Here is a 27,363-nt window from a genome sequence, read left to right as displayed (position 1 = left end):
CGGCATCCATTTCGGCGTCTTGCGCTCGCCATCCACTCAAAACGTAACGTTAGCCTACTACGCTTTGGCCGGCTCGCAAGCCCAAACAAGTGTGTGCGGCGTGCCTGTTGTTTTGTTTCCGGTCTAGCTAGATCTGGTGTGGTGTTGTAGTTTACTTTACGTTACTAGTTGTTTTTTTTTGGCATGTGAAAAAAACTACAAAGTTTGCTAGGTCAAAAAGAACGTTAATTTCGCGATAAAAAAATGTACGCCCTTAAAATGGGTTTGCGTTAACACCGTTAATAACGCGCTTAACTGACAGCACTATGCAGAACGTGAAGTTGGTGGCTCCAGCGGCTGCGGTCGTGTGTGTGTCCCTGGGGCCAGAGCGGGCGATGTAGAATCCTATCTAAAGCTGCTAGCTAAAAATAACCGTAAATACAGTAAGATCATACTTCATGTAGGTGGTAATGATACCCGATTACGCAAATCGGAGAATACTAAAATTAATGTTGAGTCACTTTGTGCATATGCAAAGACAATGTTGGACACAGTAGTTTTCTCTGGACCCCTGCCAAATCTGATCAGTGATGACATGTATAGCTGCATGTCATCCTTCCACTGCTGGTTGTCGGGGTGGTGCCCAGCTAATGATGTGGGCTATGTAGATAACTGGAGGGCGTTCTGGGGAAAGCCTGGTCTGATTAGGAAAGACGGCATTCATCCCACTTTGGACGGAGCTGCTCTCATATCAAGAAATCTGACCGAGTCAGTTAATCAAATTGATCTATTCTGTCTTACTGAAACATGGCTGTGCAATGAAGAACATGTTAGTCTAAATGAATCCACTCCTCCCAGTCATATTAATACTCAAATTCACGAGGCTCTGGTCGAGGAGGGGGATTTGCAGCCATCTTTGATTCAAGCCTGTTAATTAATCCTAAACCTAAACTAAATTATAACTTGTTTGAAAGCCTTGTTCTTAATCTTCAACATCCAACATGAAAACATTACAGCCAATCCATTTGTAATTGTTTACCGAGCTCCAGGTCCATATTCTGAATTACAGCTATGGCGGCTACTTAAATAAGCGTTACCCGTGGTTAACACTTCGTTACTAGATATGATCAATATGTCGTTATTAACATGTTATGTACCACAGTCATTTAAAGTAGATGTGATAAAACCTCTTCTGAAAAAAAACACCCTCAATCCTGAGGTCTTAGCCAACTATAGACTTATATCTAATCTCCTCTTTCTCTGCAAGATCCTTGAGAAGGTAGTCGCTAATCAGTTATGTGACTTTCTACATAGCAATAGTTTATTTGCGGACTTTCAGTCAGGATTTAGAATGCATCATAGCACACCAGACGAAACCAGTCAGTTAGCCAAACTTCAAGCATGCATCGAAGATATAAAATCATGGATGACCTATAGTTTTCTTATGTTAAACTCAGACAAAACTGAAGTTATTGTGCTGGGCCCTAAACACCTCCGAACCTCAGTATCCAAAGATATAGCTACTCTGGATGGTATTGCCCTGGCCTCCAGCACTACTGTCAGAAATCTAGGAGTTATTTTTTGATCAGGATATATCATTTAACGCCCACTAAAAACAAACCTCAAGAACAGCCATTTTTCACCTTCAAAACATTGCCAAAATTAGGAACATGCTGTCTCAAAACGATGCTGAAATACTAGTCCATGCATTTGTTACTTCCAGGCTGGACTATTGTAATTCCCCATTATCAGGATGCTCAAATAAAACCCTTAAGACTCTCCTGCTGATCCAGAATGCTGCAGCGCGTGTTCTGACAAGAACTAAGAAAAGAGATCATATTTCTTCTGTATTAGCTTCTCTGCATTGGCTTCCTGTAAAATCCAGGATTTAATTTAAAATGACCTACAAAGCTCTAAATGGTCAAGCACCATCATATCTTGAAGAGCTCATAGTACCTTATTGTCCCACTAGAGCACTGCGCTCCCAGAATGCAGAGTTACTTGTGGTTCCTAGAGTCTCTAAAAGTAGAATGGGAGCCAGAGCCTTCAGCTATCAGGCTCCTCTCCTGTGGAACCAGCTCCCAGTCTGGATTCGGGGGGCAGGCACCATCACCGCATTTAAGAGTAAACTTAAAACTCTACTCTTCGATAAAGCTTATAGTTAGGGAGTGAGGAGTTGCAGCGTCCGCCACCTGCTTCTTTTTTTCGCCCAGCATGTTTCCTTGGGTTAGGATGGCACCAAAATCATGGTTGCAGCTGTCGACATGGTCCTGCTGCACATCCTGCTACGCTCTGTGGTGCCCTTCAGTGTCCTGCTACGTCCTGCTATGCTCTGCTGTGTCCTGGTATGTCCTGTAAAGCCCTGCAGTGCCCTGCTATGCCATGAACTATTACAACTACTATTTCTAGTCACTGTTCCATTATCTTTTATTGTGACTGTTATTGCCACTATTCATCACACCCCCAACTGGCACCTTCAGACACCGCCTACCAAGAGCCTGGGTCTGTCCGAGGTTTCTTCCTAAAAGGGAGTTTTTCCTCACCACTGTCGCACTAAATGCTTGCTCTTCGGAGAATTACTAGAATTGTTGGGTCTATATTATAGAGTGTGGTCTAGGCCTACTCTATCTGCAAAGTGTCTTAAGATAACTCTTGTTATGAATTGATACTATAAATACAATTTAATTGAATTGAATAGATTGGCTACGGGCCTTCTTGTTCCAAATTGGACTCAACAAATACTCTTATCTGCATGGCTCAAAGTAGCTGTTATCACAAATGAGCAGACAAAGACTGATATCGCTATCGGAATATGTTTGTTAATTACCTCAAACTTAGTTTGGTATTTCTGTACTGCAATTTCTTGTTACTTACCGGCCAACATATACATGATACAGATGTATCTGCAATAAGATCAGCCAGGCCAATCGGTCTAGCTCTGCTATCAATGCTGTCAGAAAACAAAGAGTCCATGAGTAAAATGGGCAATGGTCAAAGGGATCTGTCAGTCACAGCTATAGTCATCACACAATTCCAGGTGATGTTACACTGTAGTTGCTTTGGATAGGGATATGCATGAAGACTCAAGGCAACTGTGGGAGGGATAATTTACCTCACACCGACTGAATTTTGTAAACTTTCAGGGCAAAAGACTCACTTCTTTAGAAAAGACAGCAATGCGATATCCAATGCCCTTTTCCTTTCTCACCATCAATCAATCAATCAATCAATCAATCAATCATTTATTTGTCACATGAAATCATATAATAATAATAATAATAATAATAATAATAATAATAATACAATTCTAGTGAAATATTATCCCGTCAGTTCCTTTCTTGTACATAAAAAAAAATAATGAGGGATGAAGGAATAGTGATGAATATGTGTGTATGAATTTGATCATGCTCCTGGCACCGCAGACAACACAGAACTTTGATTGGACATCAGGGTGGGATTTATGGATTCTAGTAACACATGTGCTATGCCCGATCTGCTAAAGAACTATAGCGCGCGAGAGACGCCTGCACCAGCCCCCAGAAGATGATGCAGAAGTATAAATTAGGCATTAGGCAGTGTCCTTGTTTAGGATCCTAAAGTTTTGAGGGTAGAAGCTCCTCCTGAGCCTCTCAGTGCTGGCCTGCTGTATCCGCTACCTGCTACCAACCTCAACAGGGACAAAAGGCTGTGGTTTTCACCTTTATTGTTTCTCTTTTTCTTGCAGCGCCTGGTGTAAATATCCTTTAGGCAGGTTAGAGCACCGCCTATTGGATGTTTAACCAAATTAACCACTCTTTGCAAGGCCTTGCGGTCCTGTTCGGTACTGTTTCGGTACCAGGCAGTGATGATCTTTGTAAGGACGCTATCGATGGTGTGGGAGTAGAAATTCCTTTAGTATTTGAGGGGATACCCAGAATTTCCTCAGGTGTGTAAAGGGGGAACCATGTCTGCCTTGCCTTCCCACCACTGAGTCAGTATGCAGCACCTAGGTCAGTCTCACGCTGATGTGGACACCGAGGGACTTGTAGCTGTCCACCCCCTACACTGAGGACCCGTTTATATACAGCGGGCATACTGTAGTTCCTTCCCTGCTTCTTCCCAAAGTCCACTATCATCTCTAGTCTTGCTGACATTCATGAGTAGGTTGTTGTCATCCTTGTAATCCATCATAGTTCTTAGACCTTGCCACATGCTTCAGGGGTTGCTCTTCTGGAATTGTAGTTCCATTTTCTTCCTGTAGTCCTGTTTTGCCTCCTTTACTGCTCTTCTCCCATTGGAGGCTGCTGCTTTATACATTTTCATGTTGCCAGACTGCAATCCTGATGTGTAGGCTGCAGTGCATGTGTTTATGGCATCCCACATGGTTCTGGTAATCCATGGTTACTAGTTGGTGGAATGATTTAACTATAATTTTGGTTGCAGAAAGGCTACTTGCCAACTGAGAAGATGCTTTGCTACATGTATAAAGCTGGCTCCCCCACCATGCTGGTTAAAGATTTCCCACATGAGGGCTTCCATTAGTTGTGGTGCATTGAGCAGAGAGGTGGATTTAAGGAATGCAGCTCGTGCTGTGTAAACAACAGCTGATGTCATCATAGTGTTAGCACATTAAAGGCTATTTTCCTGTCGACATCTTTAATTACATCTATTTAGGTTTTACAAAAATAAGGACAAATTCACATGAACACACACACACACACACACACACACACACACACAGCTTGCAATAGCTCTGCCATCTACTCTGCTTATTACTAGTCTTGACTTTGTTGGCAGCTAGTAGAGCTACAGTATACCTATCAGCAGCTGTAATTGTTGGTTTCCCCCTCGTTTGTCTTTTTGTCTAGGCTACTGCAATAAAAATAAACAAACACAATTTCCTCTACAGTGATTTCTGATGAAAACATAAATCTGCCTGTGTGCTAATGTGCAAACACTCACCAAGGTGCTGTTGGGAGGGCCGTGGAGGGGGCAGTGGTGGAGGAGGGGGGTTGTGGTGCACATGGGCGGTCATGCTGACACACCGACACTGCCTGCTGCTCCAAGACTGACCAGGAGGACACGTCCTGTTGGCTATTGGACACCTTTAAAAGAGGGAGACAGAGAGAAAAGACAAAAAGAAAAAGAAAAATAACTCATGACAGCAGTATTTATTAGTTCTATCCAATGTATAGCTCTAATAAACAAGGTTTTAATATGAAGCCAATCCAATGCCTCCAAGTAAAGTCTCTTGTGCTACCATTGCCACTAATAAACACCCTTTATTGGCCCAATTGGCCAATTTGAGCATAATTAGCCATTGACCTGTTTAATTAATAAGCTAATACGCCAATGATTTGTTGTATCTTTAAAGAGTAACTTAACTTGCAGCATTGATGCTGGATGTGTTAAGTTACTCTTTATTATACTGTGGTCTGTGTGATTCTGGTAACACTGATAAAGTGTTAATGGACACCTACTAAGCAGTTCCATTGAGTCTGTTCACCGTTTGAAATAAATGGGCCTCTGTTTACTCCAATTATTTATTGCAAGACTTTAACAAGCCTACAGCTTTAACAAGTTTTTTTTATTGACTTTGAATCTTGCTACCATAACGTTAGCTTTCTGGCTCGTAGCTGAGCCAAAGGGTTCTATGAGCTGAGCAGACTAGAAATGTCTCCTGTTGCCAGGTCGTATCTAAGGTTCGTCCTATTTACTAGAGAAGTGAACTTTTCCATTGCATAAGAACCTTATGAGATGGTAATGATTGTTTCGGGTTTTAGTCAAACCCTCAGGTGCTACCAGAAACAGAGTTATGACTTTAAATTGTGACTGCAAAATGAATTCAAATATAAAATGAATGGTCTTAATTTTTATTCTTTGGCAAGTGATTATTGGTATGGTATGGTGGTTTATTCAATTATTTGTTTTGTTAATGCATGTTTTGTGAAAGGGGGGCCGATTATATAAGATTAATCTTCTTTCTGCTCCTTTTCATTCAGGACTTGCCATTTTGTGTTTTCATTCAGTTTGTTTGTTTGATGAATGAAATAAATAAATAATAAAAATATGCAGGATAATGGCCTTATCCCTTTCATAAATGTGGCAGCAAAGGTCCAATTGATCCAAGTTCCTTCAATAAATCCAGTCTAATCCTATAACCCTAAAACCACCAAAACCCCACCAAAACAGGCCTTATCTCTTTCTATCTTTCTAACTGGTCACTTAATTGGTTCAAGAAATGGCATTCCTCAGATCTGTGTGCGTGTGAATGTTAACTCTCTTAACCCACTGCCCATGATAAGCCATTTGAGGGATTTTAGACAAATAAACACCTTGATCAAAGAAAGATTTCCTGGGTCAGCTTCAATCAGATGGTCAGGAGGGAGAGGGAAGTATCAGAGGATTATCTCTGATGAGATGTCTCTGAGAATTCTACTGCCTCATGTCACTGTGTTTGGAATCAGAAATGCTCACATACAGTAGTAGGCCTTCTAATGCTACATGTATCCAGCTTCAGAAATGTATAAAATGCTTTATTATTGAATATTATACATCTGAACTAAGTGTATAGTTGTGTGTGTGTGTGTGTGTGTGTGTGTGTGTGTGTGTGCGTGCGCTTGTGAAGCTTTTTACCTTGGAAAAGGCAGATAAGCACAGGTTCCCGTTAATCTGGTAATGGACATTTGTGTTGTGTTATTTAAACAAGCGATCCGTAGTTGGGGAAATGAAAGCCTCATGTCTGTGAGAGTGGCCTCAGTGAGAGGAGGAGTTACTAGAGAAACAGAGTTATTGTTTAAGAAAATCTTTAGATTGCATGAAAATAGATGGTCTTACAAAAAAAAATTTATTTGGAAAGTGACCATGGTATATGTAAGGGATAAAGGCCCTGAACACCCATACAGGTGTTTTCAGTTAATGTGGCTGATCGGACCTCTTCCCAGGACTGTGTGGGTGTGTTTAGACTGATTGAGTGATATCTTACTGAGTCTCCAGTTAATGTTTTTGCATCTGTTAGGGCAGGACAAATGACAGCTTTATCATTCTTATTGGTAGAAAGAAATTGTGACCTAATAAATTCACGTCTAGGCTCCGGCCCCCCTTCAAACTGAGCAGAGTTTAATCAACCAGAATAACTGAAATCACCTGTGTAAGTGTTCAGAGGCTTTAATGCCCAACGAGGTGTCCATTATCAGGAATTAAAGGACTTCAGAAGTTCTGGTCATGATAATGGACACATGCTTTGGGATTGTTGTTTCATCAGTTTTTGGAGTTGGCACAGCACTGTGAAACATCAATCTACTGTCAGCTGCAGAGGAAGCAGGTGACGGAACAAGAAATAAAAACAAACTCTCAAAACGAAACTGCCAATACGCTCATTGACGGTCATTAAGTCGTTTCCTGTATATCGGTAGTTTAATTTAAAACTAAATATAGAGACTTTTATGATTCATTTCTGTGTAAATATTTCACGCTATTTCTTGCATAAAAAATATAAATAGAAGACATACGCTGCTCTAAGGCCAGTATCACCAGTTTCATTGATTATAGTGGAAGTGTAGTGTTGGAACATCCGCTCCGCATACGTTACGCATGCAATGTAGCCGGCCCGTAACTTATACCATGGTCTGGGCAAATACTTGATTCTGATTCTGGCTGCAGGGTGTTCATTTAAAAGTGATTTATTTCAACTCATTTTTTCCCCACTGACTTCTCTATACATGTCAGGAACACCATGTCCTAAAAAAACCCTACAGGTTGCCATTGTTGAAGCTTTAAAAACTCCTACAGCTAGTCATGATTGTGTGTTGATCGCAGGAATTCATGTATTCTGACAAGATCAGTGGATTACGATCCTCATGTAGCTGAGTGTAGCTCTGGATAAGATGAGTGGTCGTCTGTTGCTGTAGTATTGACTGCAATATGATTGTATTGATAGCTGCAGACACAGCACCCATTCTCTTCTCTGCTTCTCTTCATAGTCGTCAGATTCATCTACAAAAAGTCTCACATGTTTAGAACAAGCACTACAGTGGATAGGATGTACTTTAAACTTGTTGGGTTTTTGTAAATTATAGAGTGTGGTCTAGACCTACTCTATCTGAATTGAATTAATGTAGCTAATCTGACACACACACACACACACACACACACACACACACACACACACACACACACACACACACAAATATGATTATTATCCTCCACATATTTGCTACAAGTCTCTGGTCACCAGACCTTATTCGACAGTTATCAGCAGTTGTGAGTGTGACATTCTCTTTCAAATCGACCATTTAAAGATCCCTCATAGTCCAGGTGATATGTGAAAATTATGTTAACTTTTTCATTAAAGCATGCAATGTAGTATTGATTTCTATTTGGTGTTTACACAAAATGCATGCAAAAGACATGACATTATAAAGTGACGTCATTTTCTTCTTCAATGTCACTAAATTCAACATTACCTATTCACATGAACAGTGTATGATGTTATATATGGTGTCGTAATTCTTGATCATCAAAACATCTATTCTGTATTATCATGTTTGGTTCAGGAGATATGATGCAATATACATAATTTGATAATGGTGGAAAGTGATGAGGCGTTTTTGCGGTGGCTCCATTTTTAAAAACGTGTACCCAATCAGTTTTAAACATCTTTAATATTCGGCACATATCACCTGGCCTGTCGGGTATTCATGGTCTCCAGAAACAGATTTGCATGTCAATGTTTTAGAAACTCGTAGTATTGGCCATCATTTGTGATGACATTTTTACAAGAGGGGCAGTAACATGTGCAGTCACATGGTCAGTTATAAACAAACCTATTTTGTTTTGGGCTTTTTAATTTCATTAGATAGTGATAGCAGATAGACAGGAAGGGGGGGAGCTGACACGCAACAAAGATCGGATTCAAACCCAGGCCACTGCCAAGGACTCAGTCTACATGGGGCGCACACTCTACTGGCTGAGCTAGAGGTCGCCCCAACAAACCTCTATTTGATTTATTTTATCTAACCCACTTCTGTGGAGGTGAAATAAAATGTTATAGTCTCTCACTGCAGAAACTAAGCAGGGATCAAAAATACTTCCTGCAAACTGCAATAAATAGATTAGGGGCAACAATTTTACCATTTGTCTCCTCCAAATATGATAAGATACAACTTTATTATCAGTTCACATCGAAATTCATTTTGCGTTCCCAAGCAGCTCCGCTCAAAATAAAAAATTAAAATACTCACAGAGCTAGACAACAATTAGCCTACACATATAGTACAAAAACAAAGACATGTCAACAGCCATGGCTAAGAAACATATTTCATGAGATCTTAACCGGCAGCACACTGATTTTGCTTCAGCAACAAGAAAGACAGATGTATAAGAGTTCTTAAGCCTGTTTTATCTAAACAAAGGGACTCTAAATAGCCTGTAAGAAGGCAAAAGTTGGTTATTGTGATTAAAAGTCGGTTAATACCGTTTTTATGGTAAACATAACAAAATGGTGAAAGTACAGCCACATTCTCATTTTGAGTAAAGAGCTGCTAAATAAAGAGTTAGGACAGCCAGCACATGCTGAACCTGGAACAAGCTGCTGAATCTCATGAGGAACATTACAGTAAAGCCCAATACAGAGATATGACACAACACACACACACACACACACACACACACACACACACACACAAAACCCCATGGTCTGGCTTAAATTAAACACAACATTCAGGGAGCCGTTAACTTGGACACAGAGAGAGACAGCAGGCGGTGTTTGTGTTTGCAGATGGACAAATTGTTTGACATTGTGAAAGAGTCTGGTGATGCCATAGACAGTGTGATTTCAATTAGAGCTGCAGCAGCATGGACACACACAGACACACATACTCACTGATGGGGGGCGCGGAGGGGAGAAAGAGGAGAGTGAAAGAAAAAGATAGTGAGGAGAAAGAAAAGAGAGAGATTTTTTTGAGACAAAAGGCTGGTGTGTGGCTGGTGTGTTTCTCTCACTTCACCTAATGTGAAACATGTTGGATGATTTGTCGGTGTGACAATCTCTGAGATGCGTTTCCTTTTCCAGCCATAATCTGACACTGTGTGTGTGTGTGTGTGTGTGTGTGTGTGTGTGTGTGTGTGTGTGTGTGTGTGTGTGTTGTCAAATACCAGCACGTATCAACATTCCTCTAATGCCACAAGTGGTCCACACACACACTCTCCACAGAATGAAGTGGTTTGTGTGAATCACTACAACATCCAGCATACTCTGTGAGAAGAATGAAACTGTAGATATTTAGGAGTGCATACACATGATATCTGTTTAATGAGTCCATTCGGAAGTCTGAAGTTGTCTAAATGCTTAAGATTTCCATGTCATTAACAGAACATCAGTCATATAACAGCAGCTAACATCCTACAACTTAAATTCCAATAATATCACTTGTGAACACAGACACAGACACACACACACACACACACACACACACACACACACACACACACACACACACACACAGGGGCTTCTTTCAACAACATCTACTTGGATTTGCTCTGCAGCTGGATCTGACCGTCGATCATCACACATCACACATTCACCTGATTTGAATGAAAGAACAGGAAAACAGCTGAGCATGCAGTGGAGATTCCTCTCCTATAAGGTACAATGTTCTGCGTCAGGAGATTTCCTCCACATTTCCTACATATAACTATATATATATATATATAGATGATATATTGACGGATATTAATTCAGTACCAACATACAAGATACTGCAGTTCAGAAATGCTGACTTATAAACAGTGTTTCTTACAGTTTGTCCACCACGAGTTTATTCGTAAAATGTCCTGCTCAGTAAACAATTCTTAAAAAAATAATATAGGAGATATTTCTAAAATGTGAGTTGATGTTGTCTAAAAAATGACATAAATCTGCAGATATATTATAAATATCGATTTTGGAATGAGCCTTACGAATCCAGTTTCAGTCTGGCTATGTAAATCTGTAGCCTTCGGAGGCTTTGAAGCCCACAAAGGCCGAACCAAGCGGTCTCCGAAATGAGACGGTCTGATGCAGAGCATTTCCTGTTTGCGTCGAAGCGCCGCTCCTGTCGCCTAGCAACTTCGACAGCTGCAGCTGATAAGTGATCAAAACCTTAACAACAGCACCGAAATGGGGTTGGGTTGTTCTTTCTATTTTACCATTTGGTCAAGTTGAAACACTTGATCAATTGGTAAAACTTTTCTTAAGAGAGAGGAGAATAAATAATAAACCCTCATGTACTTGTAAACATCTCTTGTCGCTGAGACCCAGAGCTCCAGTCAGCTCACAGCACGGTCTTTTAGCATGACTGGCTGGCCAGTTATCTAGCTACCCCCACAGAGCTAACTAACGTTAACCCCGCAGAAATCTGTTGTCAGATAAATGTAGTGCAGTAAACATTACAACATTTCCCTCTGAGGTGTAGTGGAGTACAAGCATGAAGTAGCAGCAGGGGCGATTCTAGGATCAGACCTTTAGGGGGGCTCAGCCCCTAATGAGAATGTGATGCGGATATAGCGCATGTAAAAGTGTTAATCTGCACAACCACCTCAACCAGAATCTCAGTTTTCTAATGATATTAGCGCCAGTTGCTATGACAAATGGTTTGCGAGAAAATTAACATTGAACTTACATGAAATGTTACCTTATTTGCATTCTGCATAAATCTCTGCACACCCATTACTCTCTGTGAAATATCTCACAAACTCTTCGCTCAACACATGAATCGGTACAACAAGCGGTTCCCCGGTAATCAGGTTTTGAAATTGCAACAAAATTTCTACATGGTCTCCAACAAATTATAATGTATTCTCATGTAAACTATTTATGTCAGCACAGACATTTTTGTAAATTGCTTAGTCAGCGTATCCCACCATAATGGTTATTATATTGCCAGATTCCAGACAATCCCACTTACTTATATATATCCCACTTACAAATATGAATATATATTTCTACTGGTATGCTTCCTAGTGACATTAATGCAAAAATATGAAGAAAAAAAAACGTGTGTGTGTGTGCATGGTTAAAATTCTGAAGTACAAAATAGTTCAGGCTACAGCACAAATATTTCCATCCATAGATAAGAATAATCAAGTCTAACCTCTGAATTTCTTTTCAAAGTGCACCAGATTGATGCATTTAAACGTTAAAATAGACAACATTTTCTTACAGGGGAGCATGCCCATGGGAACCCCTAGGGGGGCTTGTGCCCCAGTGCAGCTCTAGGTCTAGTGACGCCCCTGGGGCAGTGTCCCCGTTTTAAGTTTTACAAAGATATAAACATTACCTGTTTTGGAGGTATTTATGCTTCTGAGCTGAAAATGTCCCCGGATTTTGTCTCAGAAATCTGGTCACCTTACTTTACTCCGAGCAAATTTTTTATTTGCCATATATTTTCGTAATACTGCCTATAATTGACATTTACATAGTTATTTTCTCGCCTAAAACATCCTCAGAAGTGAATTAAATAATGAAATGGCAGACGGAAATTGTAAAAAAGAAAGACAAATATTGGTAGTTGGCCGTTTGTGTTTGCCTGTGCCTCTGAATCAATGCCAAAATGAATGCTGGGAATCCTGGGGCTGTGAAGGATGCAACAGTTGGATCCCACAAATTCTGTAAAAGGAGGCCGCATTTGTGGACCACATTTGATGGAGACTTTGAAATTAAATGAAATGGGACAGCCTGCATCGCGCTGGTGTGACACAATTGGTCAACGACGGCAGCCTCTGAAGGCTGCAGCCCCTGAATTGGGACATAGCTATAGTGTATAAAAACTATGTATATCACTATAAGTGTATTTCCATCTGCCGGTTTTTATGTACATTTTCAATTCGCAAAACTGCCCAGGTGCCTGCTGACGTTCAAAGGTCAATGAAGCCAGCAGGACTCCATGATTGGCTGAAACACAGAACCAATCCTGATGTCACCTAACTGGATCCTCTCCCCTCCTGAGCTACACATTCTGTCCATTAAGACAGGAGACAAGGGACAGCATCAGCAGAGTCCACCTACTGAGAACACTCTTTAGCTGTGTTGGAAACACTCACTCACTAGTTCCTATATAGTTTTAATATAGAAAACGAAAAGCCTGCTCCATTTTTCCAGTTTTTGCGGGTGCTTCTGCTTCTGCTTCTCCTCCGGGAAAACACGATGCATTGCATTGTGGGATATGGGAGAAAAATGTAGGGTAGATAAGATAAGAAAAACGTTGTCTGTCACGAGTGACAGAAATTTGTCTTTGACAGGGCAGGCTCAAATGACATAAAATACATATAAGAACATGAAGATACATAAAGAAACATTGACCGTACAAACGTGCAAAATGCAAAAACAGTGCAAGAAGAAGCCTAAATGGAGCTGTTTGATGTCGTCTATTGATGAGGTGTATCATATGTACACTCAAATTAGCTGTGCATTGTGGTTTTTTATAGTGGACTATATGGTGAATGAAATTAACTGCTGAGAACACTATATAGTGTACTGTTTCTTGGATAGGGAATGGTTTCCAACACAGCTTTTGTCCTGAAAATAATGTGCGGCCAATAGGCCGTGTTGACATGTCATAGCAGGGCAAACACAGGTGAAATCCATCCCAGTAATTATGGTCCCATTCTGTTTAGTGTGTCACAGGCATCCCAGTGAGCAGCGCCTGCATGCTAGCTCATACCACGGCCCTGGCCAACCTAATTGGAACAGGGCCATCATTATCGTGATTATTACACCTGTGTTTGCCCTGCAATGACATGTCAACATGGCTGCTGTGAAAAGGGCCCATTGTTGGCAGCAATGTCAACTACACATAACTGTTAATTATTGGACTAAAACATGCACACCAAATATAAGAGATTTGCATCCTTCTGTTTTCAGGACACATTCCATAAAATACACCATGAACCATTTCCTCATTGGATCCTGACTGTCAGCTGGTATTATGGAGAGGTCATACGTCACAGCATGCTTCAGCTTGGTATGCACTTTAGGAACATACACACATGGCATGGCTCTGTGAAGTTAATCAAGACATGAGTGTTTCCTAAAGTGACACCCCCTGTATACACACAGCGCAGGAAGCAACGCCTGGAACAATAGATTCAAACAATCTTTGGGCCTGTGTGCCAATAGGAACACACACGCACGCACGCACGCACGCGCACGTGCAAACACACACACAGCTCTGAAGAAACAGACGCCTTTGGGTTAGAATACTGTGGGCAAGTACAGAACTGTCTGCAGGTTGGGTGTGTATGTGATCAACACATTCCCATGAACGGGTTCATATGATATCGTATGCACAATTCATATGAAGTGTACAGTGTTGTAATGTACAAATACTTTGTTACTGTACTTAAGACAATTTTCATGTATCTCTACTTCTTTATAGATTATTTGAATACTTTTTTAAGGTAATTTTTTTGGGGCTTTTATGGCCTTTATTGACAGGACAGCTTGAAGACAGGAAAGGTGTGGGGGGGGTGTGTGTGTGTGTGTGTGGGGGGGGGGGTACATGCAGTAAAGGGCAGCGGGTTGTATTTGAACCCCCCGCCGCTGCCAAGGACTCAGTCTACATGGGGCGCACACTGTATTGGGTGAGTGAGAGGTTGACCCTATTTTAATACTTTAAGACTTTTACTTTTGTAATATTCTAAAAAGTGCCTTTATCTACTACCAAAGTAATTTTCTGGTAGAAACTGTTACACTGTTACAAACTTTTAATGGAGGCTCAATGTGCGCCTGCGAGCACATACAGTGGAGCGAGCTAGAGAGTGACTGAAGTGAGGGAGCGCCTCGGACAAAGCTGTGAATTCATCACTAGAAATGTAATTGTAGCAAACAGCTCACTATCACTAACGTTATCCACATTCATATTAAGACAAAAAAAACTGAGTGACGGAAGTAAAGTGACGGAAGTAAAGCCTGGACTACAATAGTTTGGAACAGTTGGTGAACAGTGTTTTCTGTTGGAGATGGTAAGTCCCTTTGGGGTGGACTTTTGGCTTTTTTACTTTAAAAACCTATAACGTGCACAAAAAAGATATACTGTATAACACAATAAAGGAAATGGAAAAAGCCAAAAAGTATAATATGAGCACTTTAAGCTTTATGTACGAATGGTTCCTGGTGGTGTGGTCCACAGAGACAGAATGATGCAGTGACAATGAACACTTACTCAGACAGGGATCTCCTGATGATGCTGTGAACTTGTTTGTAGACATCCAGTTTGGACAGACAGCTGCACTGGGTGTGGTTGGCCACACTGATGGTCACTGGCTTGGTGCCTTGGGTTATCGGCACTGTGATCTCAAACAGCTGCAGAAAGAATAAAAAAGAGAAGAGTCAGAGAGAGACAGGGTGAACAAGACAAGGATAGCGAAGTGAGGAATGCCAGTGTGTGGTACAAGAAATGAAAGTAATAGTAAAGAAAATATATAATTTAATTTATTTTAGGTTGCCTTCAATTAGATGTGATTGTGGCCAAGTAGATGTCCCTACTACCAAACTGGGAAGACGTTTTGTCTCTTAGGGATCGACACGGTTACGTAAAGTTCCAGTTTACTCAACGGATGTACTGTACTTTGCTGGGATGAAGCCTAACATACATACAACAATTTAACAGTAATAACAAATGAGACACAAAATTGCTGAACTTAAATCATTTAACCCTGTTATTGTCTGCATTGTCTCTGTTTAGTTGTAGGCTTTAACTTGCAGCATAGTTTTAAAAACGCTAAGTAAAAACAACGTTTTGAAACTGCTCCATTGCCGTGTGGTCTACTCCTAAAAGGCTTCACAGTTACACTTGCTTACCGTCCCACAACCATTTAAACCTGTTTGAGTCGGGATTCACTTGTTTCTTTAACCCGACTCTTTAAATTAACTCACGAGTCTCGAGTCTCTAGTATCATTAACTCGGATCAATTGAGTCCTACTACAATTAAATCTAAAATGATAACAGCGCCACACACAACCCTCTTGCAACATTAGCTACTACTAGTCCTAGCCATCTTATCTGCCAAAAGCTTTATAACTTATAATTGCATAGGCAACAACAACGCCACAAGTCAACTCAAGCGATGTTGACTCAACTCATGAGTTGTTGGCTGGAAGCTAAACTGTAATACTGTCAAAAGTTCAAATAAATTGAGTAAAAAGACTTATTATTAGCCATATCCATTGCATTAGAACAAACAAGCAGAAAGAGAGAGAAGAGAATAAAGAGAGGAAAGAGAGAAGGACAGGAGAGAAGAGAGAAGAGAAAGGAGAGAAGGAGAGAAGAGAGAAAAAGAGAGAGAGGAAAGAGAGAAGGAGAGAAAGAGGACAGATAGAAGGAGAGGAAAAAGAGAGGAAAAATAGAAAGAGAGGAAAAAAAGAGAAAAAAGGAAGGAAATTGAAAAAGAGCTGAAATACATTTCTAGAAAAGCTGGAAGCTAAACTGTAAAACTGTCAAAAGTGGAAGTTCCAATAAATAAATATTATTATCAGCCATATCCACTGCATAGAACAAACAGAGAGAAAGAGAGACAGAGAGAAAGAGAGAGAGAGAGAGAGAGAGACAGAAGGAGGGAGGGAGGGAGAGAGAGAGAGAGAGAGGAGAGAGAGAGAGCGAGAGAGAGAGAGAGAAGGAGGGAGGGAGAGAGAAAGAGAGAGAGAGAGGAGGGAGGGAGAGAGAAAGAGAGAGAGACAGAAGGAGGGAGGGAGAGAGAAAGAGAGAGAGACAGAAGGAGGGAGGGAGAGAGACAGAAGGAGGGAGGGAGAGAGAGAGAGAGACAGAAGGAGGGAGGAGAGAGAGAGACCGAAGGAGGGAGAGAGAGAGAGAGAGAGACAGAAGGAGGGCGAGAGAAAGAGAGAGACAGAAGGAGGGAGAAACAGAAACAGACAGACAGAGACCGAGACAGGGAGAAACAGAAACAGACAGACAGATACAGACAGACAGACAGACACAGACAGACAGACAGAGACAGACAAACAAACAGAGACAGGCAGACCGAGACAGAGACAGACAGAGAGAGACAGACAGACAGAAAGAAGTGGAATGCAAAAGATATAGACTAATGTTCATATTACTGCCAGTAGTATTTAATTCAACTGTCTGTGAAAGTGTTGTCATGGTAACGTTTGCAAACACCCTTTGATCTCTGTGATGAGATCCCTTTCATCTTTAATCAGTTAACGACCGTGTCACCTGCTGAAACTGTCACCTGTGCCACACTGCAGCTATTCAAAGACACTGAGAGCAAGCTCTCAAATAAAGGCTCAGACTGCTAAAACGATAAGGGGTATCAGTCAAACGATGTAATGAATGTATCCATATAAAATTTATGTTGATAAATCTAAAAATGTGGGCATATCAGCGATTTAAAAATGTGGTTCGCTCTGCGAGAATGTTAAACAGGGCAGCGAATGGAGGAAGATGTGGAACTCTTGTCATTTGGAAGCTCACCAAGCCAAAAGTATAAGTCACATCGCATAACTAAGCAAATTGGCTGAAACTAGACAAAAATACCTACGTTCTGATGAATAAATTATGCATGACAAGTAAATATTGTGGGTATGAGAGCAATTTATAGAGAAGGGACAAAGATATTTTTTTTAAGGCTCTGTGCTCTGGCGATGACATCATCCACTCTCGCTCGGGCAATACACAGCCATTATAAACGCAAAAAAAATCCTGAAATGGTCACTAAACTTAAACAGCTTTTTCACAAAAACTGTAAAATATATCAAACTGAAAAGCCTAATACCTGAAGTTTTCATGAATGGTTTAAAGTTTGAATCACGTCTGTAGGTGAAAGAATGTAGGAGGAGATACATTTTGAAGCAGAAGAGGATTTGAAGGATTTGAAGCATGCTCTCATTGACTTCAATGTTAAAAAAAAGTGTTAAAAAGCTTAATATTTAAAAAGTATAAATAGTATAAATAAAGTTGAAGGTGTCCCATCATTAGCTGAAAGAGCTGAACATTTTAAAAGTTGAATGGTTTTAATAGCTGAATGTATGCAGAAGTTACAGAGAGCCAAAAAATGTACGGAATAAAAATAATAAAGAACAGAATAACAATAGTTGGAATGCTGCTGAATCAGCATTCCCACTAAATAGGTCGAGCAGACAGTCCGAAACATTGCAAGCTCGCCTATAGCTCAATACTGACTGAAGTGACTCAAGTGACTCGTACAACCCGGATCAGTTTAGTGAGTGAATCAGAATAACCCGAATCTTTAATAGGAATTGAGTTTGCCATGCCTACAACCATCCCACATGACAAATCTCATAAATGTTTCTTTATCAGATTCTTGGGAGAGAGAGGGGCCGCAGGTAGGAATCGAACCCTGGACCACTGTGGTAAGGACTAAGCCTTGGTACACTCTACCAGGTGAGCTACCAGGGCACCCTGAAAGCTGCTAGATGTTTTATCCGTCAGGAGAAGTGGATCTTATACAATAGTTTTTGAGCCCTGTAAGGTGGTTGAGGGCTTGCTACTGTGACGCTGAGGTCTGGCTGGTAGAATGGAGAAATTGACACAAGGGTGAATGCTTACTTGGTTCTATAGCAGCCATACTGACACGGCTGCCTGCAGATGTGTCTGCAGACCCTTTTTGTAAATCGACCCTGTGAGCACAGGCATTGGCCAGTGCCCATTATCTCAAAATGGCATTAACCGGCCCGATTATTCCATCACTACTACAGTTCAGCATCAACTAATTAGGATGAAGCTTTTTGATAAGAAAGTCTCGTTTTCTGTTACACCCTTCTACATCAGACATTAAAACAAGTTAACATAACATAATCTGAACCAAACGTTACTTTAGTATGGATAAAGACTTGTCTACTGGTTGAATCATGTATAATGAAAGGAACCAGACAAGCAAAACATGAATTGCTCTCTAGACCCCACATTTTTTACAAAATAAAACCAGCTTAATGGCCGTTACTGGACTACACAAAGTAGTTTGTGTTTCAGAAGTAATGCATGTCCAAATATCTGCACCATCAGAACATGAAGACATACTTGTCCACTTTTGATGGTAAGCTGCAGTATAGGACTACTTGACACTGTTGCCAAGTTTGTCTTTGAGGTAACCAACAACTAACAAACAATGGAGGTTGATGACTTTGATGATCCCTTTAGTTCCACAGTGGTAATATTTCTTTTTTTTATGTTTATTACTTTTAGAAAAAAGTGCATAGAAAAATAATACAATTACACAACAAACAGAACACATCAGAATTTGGTCAAATATGGTTGAAAATTAAGTAACAAAAAGGGTGTCATGTCAAAAGGACAGGAAGTGGACATCGAAGAGTGCAAGAAAATGGACCAAAAAAAAAGGGACCCATATACATAAATGCACAGTGGGACACTAAATAACATCTGCATCTTATCGAACACATCTCCTCTATCTTCGTTGTAGTATCTCAGTCTCTCCAAGTGAAGTGTGTTAGACATTTCTCCCAACCACAGGTCATATGTAGGAATAGAGTCCATTTTCTACACACGCAAAATCAATTTCTTCACAATCACCATCCCAAATTCAATAGCCTTCTTCTCATACCTGTCATACCTCCTAGGATCGCTACAAGGGGGTTTCCCAAAAGCAGTGGTAATATTTCATTTTAGCTGCTGCAGAAATACCCATTTTCTTCCTCACCAGACAGAAGATACATTTACATTTACATGTAGGGTGATGTGAAAATGCCTCAATGCAACGTGAATAAGTAGCCAAACCCAAATCAGTCATTTAGTTCTTTTTGATCACAGCAATGTTTGTACCAAACATTTAGACAAAATAGAACAAACATGGTGCTAGTTCTTTTTGCAGTCTGTTTTGAAACGCATGCATGAAATAATTATGTAGTTGAATGGCACTGAACATTGTTCCAAGTGATTAACCACAGCATTACAGACCAATGACATCGGTAACAGCCAGCTGATCATTTACACTGACTAGCTGCTTTGGCACTAATATTTACTTATTATTAATATTTGCTACATCTACACTACTACGTTTTCATTTTACAGCGGTGTATTGAGACAAAAACTCTGTACACAAGGGTTTTAGCTCCAGTAGCCGAACTAATCTCCGTCCATATCAACACGTCTGACAACACATATCACATGACCATTCACACACACTGGACAGTGTAGTGCACATGCATGTCAGTGTAAACAGGAAGCAGATTGTCTATCATTACTCTTTGAAAATCATGGATGTATAAGTTGAAAATACAGAAAATACTTTGGAGAAAGATTTTAGCATGGAGCGACGACGAGGTGGAACTGTTACTGAAAGGTATATAAGCTACCTAACTGATAAGACTGACTGATGTGCGTCGTCGTTTCCAAAAGTCTCCGTTTGTGTCCTTCAAGACTACAAAACAACCCTGGAGTTTTCAAACCAAAACAGGGGCAGCACTGTTTCCAAATGTCTCCGTTTTAGGGGCTTGGAAACGCCGCAGTAGTGTGGACGTGAGGCGTAAACGTTGCAAAAGATATTCATTTTTAAAGCAAAACGTGGTAATGTAGATAGCCTTAAAGTTGCATTATTAGATTCCTGGCCAATATGAGGCAGAAACATAACAATCACAAGTTGCTATGGCTAACCTTTTATCAGACATGGGACTCGAGTCACATGACTTGACTCGAGTCGCAAATTTTATGACTTGAGACTTGCTTGAAAACATTCATAAAAGACTTGACTTTGACTTGATATTTATGACTTGAGACTTGACTTAGACTTGAGTCAAATGACTTGAAATGACTTGACTTTCTGTTTAATACATATATATTTTTCCCTTCTGATATTGAGGAGGAGTTAACTTTAAAATTTTAGAAAATCCATATACAGATGAGAAAATCTGATTAGGTGATCTGATTGGGTGCTGTTGCATGCACGGGAACCCGTTGATAATATTACCAGCAGACCTGCAGTAAAGGAGACTGGCTATGGCTAGTAACTTAACGTCATGGATCCCTCTGCACCAAAAATAATAAGGTTTGGCTATAAGGATTACACATCTGACCAGGCAAAGAAGAAACGAACGGCAGTTTGCAAGGTCTGCAGGACAAAAATTTCCATCACAGCCACCACCACGTCGAATTTCATCAGACACTTCAAATCCTAACAGAGACCTTATTTATTGATATTGATTGATTTCAGTATCAATCGCTCCAACACCAAAGATTCTTTTGTACCTTAAAATAATGTTTCCAAAAATGAGACATAAGAATAATGGTAATGGTAATGGTGAATTCCGCTTCCAACCTGTAGGGGGACCGAAGAGGAAAAGTGCTTTGGTGTTGCTTTAAGGTTAGCCTACTATAAAGGTGCTGGTGGGTAAGATTATGACATTGTTCAAGACACTCAGTTAATTTTAGTATGATTGTTTTGACCATGGTTAACAACTCTGGGCAACCCACAAATTCATCAGTAATGTTAACTGTATAGATAGACGACTAATCTAATGGTAATTTAGCCAGCTAGCACACCCCTGTCTGTCTGCCTCACTCTCTCTGCGCTACAAGGCTTCAGTTGGGATGAGAGCTGACAATAGCCGAGGCCCGGGGACATATCCACAGTCAGCCCCCAGCCAGCTAGCAGCCAGCCACTATCATTGCAGCAATCCAAACCCGGTCAGCACTTAACTCCGGTGCTAAGGATGCTAACGGCAGTTTACTGAACCGTCGAGAAACAGACCCCAGGCACCCGAGTCAGAACAGCGGCCATTCGTGGTTACACCTCCATTACTCGTTACCGGTATTCGCCCCCTGTGGCTTGGATGCAATGTCTTTTGAATATTGAGTAGGAAAAAAATGGAAATAAATCTCCAGTAGTTCTTAACCACTGTCTTTAGCTTGTTTAAAAATGGAAACTTTTGTATGAGTTGACTTGTGACTTGCTTGATTGTCACAAAAAATGACTTGGACTTGCTTGAGACTTGAAGGTTAAGACTTGAGACTTGCTTGTGACTTGCCCATGTGTGACTTACTCCCATCTCTGCCTTTTATCAAACAGCCTAATTACACATCCAGCAGCCACAGAGCAACACTGTCACCCCATGGTGTCTCTGTCCCCCAGATGGCTGTCTTCACCAGGACTCTGGTCATGTAATAATGTCCATGTCAGCTAGATGTGACATAAAAACTTGATAAGATGATAATCTTAATAGTCAGTGGCCACAAATCCAATGCAATTTCTATGCTGTTTTTTACATACATGTGCCACAATTAAATATATTTTGTGAAAGTCCTGCAGCCCACTTTGTCCCATTCATCTGGCCTAGACTTCGAATTCAGTCAATAAAGGTAGTCCATCACAAAAAGCCATTATTTTACACATTCTTTGAACAAGGACCCTTCAACAAGGTACCCTCAACTTGGATTTTAAACCTGAAACTTGAATCACTGGGGGAATGAGCACATTTTAAACTGAAAACAATGAGTGAGAATTTGAAGGATTACCACTTGAAGAACACAAATAAGGTAATAAGGAGCTGGGCTTGGTTTTTCACATGGCACTGATTAAGATACTTACACAAGACTGCTGTACACACAACAGAAACCCTGAGAGCCACTTCATTGTTTCAATCACCGAGCATGGCATGAATAGAAACTAATTAGTCTCAATGACTCCTATTCAAGACCCTTGCTCTCATCCTAACGAGGATATCATTATGGCTGACCTCAGTCTTTTTGACCTGGTAGAGAGCTCACCATGGTTACAGAACACACACACAAACACGTAAGGAGAGCTCTTTGAGATCACGATGAAAGTTCACCCGCACACATTTGTTATATTTGTGGTGATGTTTCGGCTTGCAAACTCGTGCAAGATTCTTCATACCTTGCATCCTGTCACTGACTACTGTAGCGTAGTAGTAGTAGCGTACTCTACTGTGGGTGACTGTGGCTCAGGTGGTAGAGCGTTGACTACCAAGTGGAAGGTTGGTGGTTCGATGTTAAAGTGTCCCCCACCTGATGCTGCCCCATTGGTGTGTGAATGTTAATTTGATGAGCAGGAGGCACGTTGTATGGCAGCCTCCGCCACCAGTATATGAATTTGTGTGTGAATGGTATCTGTCTGTGTAAAGCAGCCCGTTCTCACTCCCAACTTGTTAAATACTGACGCTTGGTCAGTGTCCCTCAGCGTGAGATACTGACGCAAAAATCCCCCTTTTGCGTCTGTATGGGACACACCGGGCACAGCAGCAGCTCGACCGCGGTGCTGTAAGATGACGTAGTATTAAGAGAAACGGGAGTAGTATGTAACACAAAAAATTTGCGAAAAGAGGTATGGGTCAAACAACACGGTACTGTTAACGGTAACGGTCAGTGTTTTAAGTAATTAAACTTAACATTTTCTGGCCAGTGACGTCACTCAGCCCCCCATACTTGTCCAAATCTCCCCAAAATGGTCTCAATCGTTTGTGCTATGTTTGTGCTGATTTGTGCCGTTAAAAGAAACATTTGTGCTACTTCGGTTTTTACGTTATCAGGCTTATTTGTTACACGCAGGACGTCACCCAGCCACCCATCAATGTCCAAATCTCACCAAAATGGTCTCAATCGTTTATGCTACATTTGTGCTGATTTGTGCCATTAAAAGAAACATTTTTGCTACTTCGGTTTTTACGTTATCAGGCTTTATTGGCTACACAGTTATTGTGTCAGACCCAGCTGAAGAGTAGGCTAGCCACTTCCGGCGCTGCACAGCGGCGACTGGTGCCTGCAGCATGTCAGAAAAGTTAGTTTGTTTGTAGTTTGTCGATGTCTATGTTGCTTTCTTTTCTTTACACAAACCCAGTTATCAACACCAGCATAGATTGGTAAAGTGCTGAGTGAGGAGAGAAGTTGAATGAGTTGAATGCAAGATGCGTCTAACAGGACTTTTCTTTATCTACCTGGCAATCCTGCTGTTGCCTATCGGCATCCATTCACAAATTTGACGGGGCTACGCGGCAGAGCAGACCGCTTCAATAAATGGAATTCTCTGCTATAGCCGAGACCAGCTCTGGCAAGTGAGGGAGCAGTGTTACTGCGGGAACTTTCCACTCGACCTACCTGAGGAATGCAGGACAGTAACGAAAACACTGAGGAGAAGAGGATGGCGTGGAGGGGTGCAACAGCGAGTCCAGGCCCGCAGATACAAGCCACCTCTACCCACGGTGATTCTGGCAAATCTGGCACCACAATTCTGAGGTATCTCTCAGAGTACAGAGAAAGTTGTTTGCTGTGCTTTACTGAAACGTGGCTCAGGGAGTCTATTGACAATTCTATACTCAAGATTACGGGATTTAGCGACCTATAAGACTGGACCGTGATCCACAGGTGACGGGCAAAAAATTGGGTGTGAGTGTGTTTACATTAACCAGGAGTGGTGTAACAATGTCACACTCAGAGACTCTCATTGCTCGGAGGATATTGAACTTTTATCCCTGTCATTTAGGCCTTGTTTGTCACTGTATATATGTTGTATATATCCATCCCCGTGCTAACACCAAGACCGCGGCAAGCATAGTTTATGACACAGTGGCCAAGTTAGAAAATATGATGCGTCCAAATTTATACTTGGAGATTTCAATGGTTGTTCTATAAAAAAACGTACTGCCTAATTACTACCAATATGTCAACTGTCCCACGAGAGGAGAAAGAACACTCGACCTATGCTTTGGGAACATCAAAGAGGCTTATAAGGGCTACTTAAAACCGCCACTGGGGGATTCCGACCACAACGTGATTCATCTCGTTCCGTATTACAAACAGAAGCTTAAATCTAGCAAGCCCAAGATAAAGACAATTAAGAAGTAGAGCGATGAAGCGATTGAGAGCCTTAAAGGCTGTTTTGACTGTACAATATGGGACACCTTCTTTGACACCTGCAGGGACCTGGAGGAATTAAACTCTGTGGTGACAGATTATAATCAGTTTTGTGTGGACTGTGTAATTCCAAATAAACACATTAAAGTATTTCCCAACGACAAACCATGGGTAAATAAAGAACTCAAAGTAGCACTAAAAAGGAAAAGGGAAGCTTTTGAACAAGGGTATATGGCCCAGATGAAGGTTGTACAAATGGAGATAAGGCATTTAACCAATATGTGCAAGCATAAACTACAGATTGAGGCGAAAATGAGGGGTAATGACTTAAAACAGGCATGGCAAGGTATGTACACAATGATAGAGAAAGAGGTGAGGAGAAGCCACATTAACACAAATGGAGATGACCTGACCCTTGCAAATGAACTAAATACTTTTTATACAAGATTTGATACATCAGATTTCTCCTCAGAGCGTAATTCTATCAGACAACAACTTCATTGTGGCCCTCCTCTGGTTGTAACAGCTGAGGGGGTGCATATAATCTTCAAAAAGATTGATCCAAAAGAGGCAGTTGGTCCTGATAAGATCAGAGGAAGGGTTCTAAAGGAGTGTAGGGAACAACTTAGCCCTATATTTGTGCAGCTTTTTTCAAATCTCTCTTGACACACAACAGGCCTGGAAAACCTCACTGATAGTGCCGGTACCAAAAGTGGCAAAACCATCTGCATCTCGCTATACATATGTGAGTACTGTCGATAGCAAAAACAACGAGCTGAATCGGTGGTAGCAACATGGAGCTGCTGCAGCTAATGCCGAGAGCTCCCACTTAGCTAAAACGGCAGTTTTGGGGGCATAACATAAAGATTCCCTTTGTGCCTCTTAACAGACACAAAATGCAATTAAAATGTCTGTGCAACATGAACAGGGCCCTTACATGACAACAAGATGCATTTTCAACTCAGATATTGTTTAAATTCACCTACCCTGTTAGCTGCTAGCTGCCGTCTGGGATGAGTGAGTGTGTTCATCAAGCAGCAGGGGGGTTTTCAAGATGGCGGAGTGAGCGGCAGCACTTTTGCAGGCTCTGGTAAAAAGTTTATTTTTAGTCCTGGAAATATGATTAACTAGTGTAACAACCCCTCTACTAAACAGCTATTCAACATAGTGTCAAAATTAAGTGACAAAAGTAAGCTATTACAACATTCTGGGGGTTTTTCTTCGTTTTTTGGAATCATGTCCAACCATAACTACAACGTCGCTGCTCTCCACGATGCATGTGACAATTTTGACATTGAGGAAGAGATGGAGCAACACTCATCCAAAGAAGGCCAAATTAACAAAGAACACATGCCAATTAAGCAGCCGAATCCAAAGAAACCGAGACACCAAAAGGAAAGTGAGGACGCGAATACTGGCGCTGCAATTCTACAAGCTGTACAAGCTCTGACCAGAAAAATGGATGAGCAGACGGAACTTCTGAAAAGTTTTGTCAGACGTATTGAAGCTAACACAACCGCAGTGAAAGAAAACCGAGAAGAAATCTGCGTGCTTTAGAAAAAAAATAGGAGGCCTTCAGAAAGAAAACAGCCTGTTAAAAGAAGCATGTGCAGAGCACACCCGGTACAAAAGAAGGTGGAATCTGAGGATGATTGGTCTCACTGAAAAGGATGGAGAGGACACGAGAGAAGTTGTCATCGGGATACTGACAAGCATTGTTCCAATGTCTGTGGAGCGGCTGCGCGACACCGTATACACCGTTCACCGGCTGGGAAGGAAAGGTGACGCCGCTACCTCAAATAGCACACTGAGAGCAATCATCATTCAGTTCGGGATGAGAACGATGCGGGATGATGTTTGGAATAAGTCAAAGGATGCAAGAGTGTGTAAAGAAATGCACATACAGTTCTGTTCAAAATAACAGCAGTCCAACATCACTAACCTCATAAATCATTTTTTTTGGTAGAAGTGATATTTCTACATGGCAAATAATTTAGTAAGTGTTGTAGAGTCATAGAAAACCAACAGACCCAACAGTCATGACATGCATGCTGCTCTTCTTAGAAGAAGATTCAAATTTGATGTAGACCCATGTGTTTTTTGTGAGAGGGCTGATGAGACTCTGGAACACATGTTCTTTTTTTGCCACGTGTCTAACAGCTACTGGTCCGAGCTACGTGATTGGCTGTCACTTAAGATTGATAATATCCCTACTCTCACCTTGCCACACAGCCTCTTTTATATGGATAATATAGATTCATCAGTATCAGATTTAGTCAATATGATTGTTCTTATGGGTAAATATCATATTCATTGCAGTAAGTGGAGATGTTCTAAGCCTTCCAAACAAAGGAATATATAATAATATAAATATATAAATATATATAAATATAAATGACTTTAAATTGTTTTTTCCTCACTGAAAAAGATCAAATCTACTAAAATTGCAAGAAAAATGTGTAGTGACATATCTAGGAAACTACTGTTTTGATTAATCTCTCCTTGTGTGCCGCTCTAAATGCTAATTTTACTTTCTCTAGCCTTATTGCTTTTGACTTGCACA

General features: G+C 40.9%; 1 protein-coding gene across 1 annotated transcript in view; it reads right to left on the bottom strand.

Moving 5' to 3' along the window:
* Positions 1–27,363, bottom strand: part of vegfc (vascular endothelial growth factor c) — a 110,926-nt gene that overhangs the window by 22,251 nt on the left and 61,312 nt on the right. Inside the window, exons 4-5 of the mRNA XM_078266960.1 lie at positions 15,159–15,298; positions 4,921–5,063 (exon numbers count right to left, since the gene is read on the bottom strand). Coding sequence (XP_078123086.1) covers positions 4,921–5,063; positions 15,159–15,298 — 283 coding nt within the window. The remainder of the gene's footprint in view (positions 1–4,920; positions 5,064–15,158; positions 15,299–27,363) is intronic.

Source organism: Sander vitreus, chromosome 2 (assembly GCF_031162955.1).
Source record: "Sander vitreus isolate 19-12246 chromosome 2, sanVit1, whole genome shotgun sequence".
NCBI lineage: Eukaryota > Metazoa > Chordata > Actinopteri > Perciformes > Percidae > Sander > Sander vitreus.
The sequence above is the reverse complement of the archived record's forward strand: the minus strand, read 5'-3'. Positions and strand labels throughout refer to the sequence as shown.